This window comes from Trichomycterus rosablanca, chromosome 11, assembly GCF_030014385.1.
Source record: "Trichomycterus rosablanca isolate fTriRos1 chromosome 11, fTriRos1.hap1, whole genome shotgun sequence".
NCBI classification, from domain to species: Eukaryota; Metazoa; Chordata; class Actinopteri; order Siluriformes; family Trichomycteridae; genus Trichomycterus; species Trichomycterus rosablanca.
In genome coordinates this window covers 3,055,147-3,061,992 of record NC_085998.1, presented here as the reverse complement: position 1 = coordinate 3,061,992, position 6,846 = coordinate 3,055,147, and the positions used below count along the sequence as shown (strand labels likewise).

Sequence of the window (6,846 nt, the reverse complement as noted above, 5' to 3'; positions counted from 1 at the left end):
TGATGGATTAATGTCAAACTATTTTATACAAACACATCAATGTCTCTCACCTACTGCAAACCCTATTTTTTTTAAAAAGTTCATATTTATTTTATATTAATTTTAAATGAAGATCAGTAAATCTGTGATAATTTTATATTGGAGATGAAAAAAGCTATTAAAGTCTGGTAACATTTCATTCAAACCTTGTTTTTTTTTTAAACATTGTATTTTATTGTATAATAAGTGTATATTAAAGATAAATAAATCTATTAAAGTCTGATATGATTTAATAAAAGAGTCAAACTATTTTTATATAAACATATTGGTGTCCCTCACCTCCTCCCAGCTCCTTATAAAAAAAACTGCTTTTATATTTATTTTATTTTAAATTAGATCAGTAAATCCATAATAACTGATTATAATTTTTTGTGTTTGTGTTCAATACTCTGTTCACAGTGTCGATACAAGTGATTCAGGAGTCGACTCATTTTCAGCGCAGCGTAAGTTTCTTTTCTCAGTCATCTCTCCGTGTTTACTGTTATAATAAATGATGCGGTTGTAAATAAACACCAAATACTACAGAACATTCTGTGTGACTCGCTTACCTTATAAAGCTCAGGCTTAATTATACTGGTTATTACCACAGAGCGGGAGCCGACTCAGAGTCGTTTACGATTTACCGAGGTGAACCACGAATGTATGTGCTGATAGAATCGGCTCAGATGGGATCGGACTGTATTATCTTTTTAAAGTAAATATTTCAATCAGCAGAATCGCATCGCATGTATGTTGTGCACAACGTTAATTACGTGCGTTTATTAATGAACGTTTACGTTAGCTTGTCAGAAGCTTTCTCAATGATGGCTGTGTGGTGGTTTTTTTTTTTTTTTTTTTTTTACAATTACTGATGGCAACCCAAGCAACTGTTCCACTGCACTATTTTACACTAAAAACTACACTATCCCATAATGCTCCAGATTGCATCATTCTAAATAGGTATCGGTATCGGCGAGTACAAAAATACATGTACTTGTACTTGTACTCGGTTGGGAAAAAATGGTATCGATGTATCCCTACTAATATGTGTATATAAAAATAGTTTGACTTTATTATATTAAATCATATCAGAGTTTAATAGATTTATTTATCTCCAATATAAACATATTATAAATCTGCTGATCTGCTGATATTTTAATAAAAAATAAATATAAAATGATTACAAAAAAAACGTTTCCTACGTTTTTCTGTTAGTTTAATCATGGTCTCTAACTCGTTAGGTGAAGTGGGAGCTTGATCTGTGGTTTTATTATAACTTTTCTGTAAATAAATAGACGTAATCTTAAAATTAACATAAAATAGTTTTTGTAGTATGTTGCCTATTTTCAGAAATCATAAATAAAGTAGGTTTTAGGTGTTTTTTCAACCACTTATTTAGATCGGAACACAGCATTTTTACTCGCACAGCAAACATCAGAGTTAATAGTGAACTTTCTGGAGAACTTCTATAGCACCTGTTTGGTCTCTTTTCACGCTTTAAATAGTGTACATAAATACACTAAATAAAAAAACATAAAAATAAGTTCTGAAACAAATTGCTCTAATGTTAATTCTGCTATGGTTCTGCTATGCCTTAAAATCTATCAGGAAGCATGTCGTTTCCTTTGGATACAGATAGGTGTGTGTGGGTGTGGGTGTGGGTGTGTATGGGTGTGTTAGATACAGCATCAAGTGGTAACGCCACTTGGGCCACTTGATTATTTTTAGGTGTGTCAGTGGTCGGGGCAGTTTAGGGAAGGTCCTTTCCTGTTACTGTGCATAAAGTGAGCTCTACAAAGACATGAAGAATAACTCAGTTTAAATAAACTCCAGAGCCCCGACCTCAGCCCCATTTAACAGCTCTAGAATGAACCGGAACCATACTTGACTGAATGGGCACAAGTTCCCACAGACATACTTCAGAGTCTAGTGAGAAAGCTTTTCAGAGATCACACACAGGCCCCTCTGTTTTAATACCATTTGTTTTTTTTACTGAGATGTCCAACAAGCTGACAGTCAGGCGTCCAAATACTTTTGGCAATGCAGTGTATGTTTCATTAAGTTCATATTTGTTTTTGCAGAATCATGAGTAAGAACTTTTTAAGCATGAACACTGAGCTGCAGAAGGGAGATTTCCTGCTGTCCAACAACAGGGAATACAAGGCCATTCTCCAGGTACGAACCGGCACTACAAAAAAGGCTGAAAACAGGAAGTAGCTTCAGGTGTCATTAATGATTATTATTTTAAATTGTCATCATTGTTGAGGTTTTATTATTAATGATTAATTATTACCATCATAATTATTTTCCTCCTGTTCTGAGGTTTTCTCACGTGCTAGTCTGTGGCTCTCCTCGGCCAGCGGGGGTGTCGGGCATCACCAGACTTCTTATGGAAATAAAGTAGATCCAAATCAGCACAATGTAAAAAAAAACAACAGGTGTAATAAATAATTCATATAAAGGGAATAATATCCTTCCGACTGTGCAGCAACAGTTTATGGAAGGCCTGTTCCTGTTCCAGCATGACTGTGTAGCTCTATTAAAGACATGAAGAAAAACTTGATTTAAAGAAACTCCAGTGTCCTGCACTGAGATGAACCGAAACATCAAGTGAGGCTTTCCTGACCAACGTCAGTGTCCAGCCATACAGATGCTCTTGTGACTCGAATCCTACAGACATGCTTCCAAATTGCAGTAGCAGTTTAGGGAAGGACCTTTCTGCAGCAACATTTTAGGGAAGGACCTTTCTGCAGCAACGGTTTAAGAAAGGCCCTTTTTTGCAGCAGCAGTTTAGGGAAGGACCTCTCCTGTTCCAGCATGACTGTAAAAAAAACTCGGTTTAAATTAAAGAAATTAATTAAGAGTTCCTGACCTCAGCCCCACATAACAGCTCTGGGGTGAACCGGCTTCTTGACCAACATCAGTGCACAAATTCCCACAGACATACTTTAAAGCTTCTCAGAGGAACACATCTGTTGCTGTAGCTGAAAAGATCACACAGAGGTCACCCAGGTTTCCAAATATTTTTTCCCATACAGTGTAAATTGTAGCCACAGTACATGACAGTCACTGGCATACAGAAGCATCATCATCTCAATCTCTCGTCTCTGGTTTCAGGAGGACGGGAACTTTGTGGTGTACGGATGGAAGCCGATGTGGCACACCAACACCGCCGGCAACACGGAGGGGGTCCGCCTGGTCATGCAGGGCGACTGTAACCTCGTCATGTACGCCAACAGGAAACCCATCTGGCAAGCCAACACGGCCAACAAGAGTCCTCTAATGGGCCGCCTGACCCTGACCAATGGCGGCTTCCTGGTGGTGGAAAACGACGCGGTGGAGATGTGGAAATCCACCAAGAATCTGTAAACAATCAGTCGTGTCCTAAAACTGTTTAATCCACAGCGGTCAATAAAATAAAATCAGCTGGACGTCTGAGTGCGTCTCGTTTTATTATTTAGTAAGTATTATGAAAAAATATATAATATAATATATTATGTTATTATATAATATATTACATATATATACATATGTAAAATGTATTGTGCGATGTCACAATCAACAAAGTAATAGGAATGTACAAAAACATTAAATCATCACAGAATACTCAGAATTGAATTATACTTGAATTATGCATTGCATATACAGTATTTCAACATGTAACATTATTTATCTCTATTAACCTAAATCTGTCAGAACTATCACATCTTTGATATTTTTGTAAATATCTTTCTTGACAGTTTTGTATGAATGAGCACATATGTAGCATTTTGATCACACAATTTTTTTTTTTTTTTACAAATGATCATCACACTTATTATGGATTTACTGATCTTTATTATATTTTAATATAAAATAAATATAAAATGATTTTTTTTTAATCAAGGTTTGTAGGAGGTAAGGGACATTAATTGTGTATATAAAAAATAGTTTGACATTAATTCATGAAATGATACAAGATTTTAATAGATTTATTTATTTGCACAATAAAATTATTATAAAATAAATATAAAAATTAATTTGAAAACAAGGTTTGTAGTTGGTTTGTAGTATTTAATGTGTTTGTATAAAAAATAGTTTGACATTAATCCATCAAATCATGAGAAGACTTTAATGGATGTATTTGTCTGTAATAAGTGCAGAGTAAATGTTTCTCTGTTTCTCTGTTAGTTTGATGACGCTCCCTAACTCGTTAGATGAAGTGGGAGCTTGATCAGCGGTTTCATTATAACCTTTCTATAAATAAATACAATGTAATCCTAAAATTACCATAAACTAGTTTTTGTAGTATGTTGCCTACTTTTATCTGTGTAAGAAATCATAAATAAAGTAGGTGTTAGGTGTTTTTTCAATCATATAGATCGAAATGATCGAATGTCAAACAAATGTTGAATATTAAACTAACCTTTCCGCAGTAAATACTGTCCTGTTTGTACTTACCACCTTTGCAACATTTTAGAACAAATCATGTTTATTATCAGTTATGTACGATTTTAAACAAAATCTGCGATGTACAGGAAAGTTTTAGTTACACTTACTGAAGTGTCTCTCCACATTCCTCCCAATCATTGTGAAAATATTAAGGTTTTTTTCGCTTTTCTTGTGTTTTTTTATTATTATTCGGGCTAAAACCCGCATCTCGCCCCGCATCGCAGCTGCGCATGCGTAGCTCGCTTGTCTCAGCGTTATGCGCACATTTTAAAACTCCGCACCCAGACCAGATAAGAGCTCACATAAACATCAAACAGTTTTGTTTTTTAAATGGTATATTCAGTATTTTCAAATCTACATCAATGCAAGTGTTATTGATTCAAAAAGAACAGCAACACAAATCTAATTTAAGACGGAGCTCTAAAGTCACTATAGTGCTATTTTAGAACATGACCTGCGGGCGACTCACGTGGTCCCTGCGGGCGACCAGGTGCCCGCGGGCACCGTGTTGGTGACCCCTGGTCTAAACAGCTAATTAACTCAAAACACCTGCAAAGGCCTTTAAATGGTCTCTCAGTCTAGTTCTGTAGGCTACACAATCATGGGGAAGACTGCTGACTTGACAGTTGTCCAAAAGACGACCATTGACACCTTGCACAAGGAGGGCAAGACACAAAAGGTCATTGCTAAAGAGGCTGGCTGTTCACAGAGCTCTGTGTCCAAGCACATTAATAGAGAGGCGAAGGGAAGGAAAAGATGTGGTAGAAAAAAGTGTACAACCGCAGGGATAACCGCACCCTGGAGAGGATTGTGAAACAGAACCCATTCAAAAATGTGGGGGAGATTCACAAAGAATGGATTGCAGCTGGAGTCAGTGCTTCAAGAACCACCACGCACAGACATATGCAAGACATGGGTTTCAGCTGTCGCATTCCTTGTGTCAGGCCACTCTTGAACAAGAGACAGCGTCAGAAGCATCTCGCCTGGGCTAAAGACAAAAAGGACTGCTGAGTGGTCCAAAGTTATGTTCTCTGATGAAAGTAAATTTTGCATTACCTTTGGAAATCAAGGTCCCAGAGTCTGGAGGAAGAGAGGAGAGGCACAGAATCCACGTTGCTTGAGGTCCAGTGTAAAGTTTCCACAGTCAGTGATGGTTTGGAGTGCCATGTCATCTGCTGGTGTTGGTCCACTGTGTTTTCTGAGGTCCAAGGTCAACGCAGCCGTCTACCAGGAAGTTTTAGAGCACTTCATGCTTCCTGCTGCTGACCAACATTATGGAGATGCAGATTTCATTTTCCAACAGGACTTGGCACCTGCACACAGTGCCAAAGCTACCAGTACCTGGTTTAAGGACCATGGTATCCCTGTTCTTAATTGGCCAGCAAACTCACCTGACCTTCACCCCATAGAAAATCTATGTGGTATTGTGAAGAGGAAAATGCGATACGCCAGACCCAACAATTCAGAAGAATTCCAGAAGAATTCCACTATCAGAGCAACCTGGGCTCTCATAACACCTGAGCAGTGCCACAGAGTGATGGACTCCATGCCACGCCGCATTGCTGCAGTAATCCAGGCAAAATGAGCCCCAACTAAGTATTGAGTGCTGTACATGCTCATACTTTTCATCTTCATACTTTTCAGTTGGCCAACATTTCTAAAAATCCTTTTTTTGTTTTGGTCTTAAGTAATATTCTAATTTTCTGAGATACTGAATTTGGGGTTTTCATTAGTTGTCAGTTATAATCATCAACATTAAAAGAAATAAACATTTGAAATATATCAGTCTGTGTGTAATGAATGAATATAATATACAAGTTTCACTTTTTGAATGGAATTACTGAAATAAATCAACTTTTTCATGATATTCTAATTTTATGACCAGCACCAGTATACATTAGGAAAGTGTTGCACAGCTTTTTACTCACTTCATGTCAAACACGCACAGCAAACATCAGAGTTAACAACAATCTTTTCAGAGCACTTTCATAGCACCTGTTTAAGTGAATGAACTTTCGTACAGTAAGTAAGTAAATGTATTTATAAAGCACTCTTAAAACAACTTACATTTACCAAAGTGCTGTTGCTGTACATCGAACAAGCATACATAAGAATCCTGTGCTGAACAGGCAGCCAGTGTAGTGAGGCGAGGACGGGTGTAATATGGTTTCTTTTCTTGGTATTAGTCAGTAACCTTGCTGCTGCATTCTGGACCACCTGCAAGCGCCGCAACAGAGACTGATTAATCCCAATATACAGAGAATTACAGTAGTCCATTCTTGCAGAAATGAATGCATGAATAACTTTTTCCAGGTCAGAATAGCAGAGAAAAGATTTAATCTTCACAATATTTCTGAGCTGGAAGAAGCCATTCCTTATCACGGAGTTGATTTGTTT

At 37.2% G+C, this 6,846-nt stretch overlaps 1 protein-coding gene across 1 annotated transcript; it reads left to right on the top strand.

Annotated features, from left to right (window-relative positions):
* Positions 1-2,103: 2,103 nt before the first annotated feature.
* Positions 2,104-3,414, top strand: LOC134323148 (B-type lectin plumieribetin-like). Its single transcript, XM_063004576.1, has 2 exons — positions 2,104-2,193; positions 3,136-3,414. The coding sequence occupies exons 1-2, from the start codon at positions 2,104-2,106 to the stop codon at positions 3,385-3,387; spliced, it is 342 nt and encodes a 113-aa protein (XP_062860646.1). The 3' UTR covers positions 3,388-3,414.
* Positions 3,415-6,846: the final 3,432 nt, after the last annotated feature.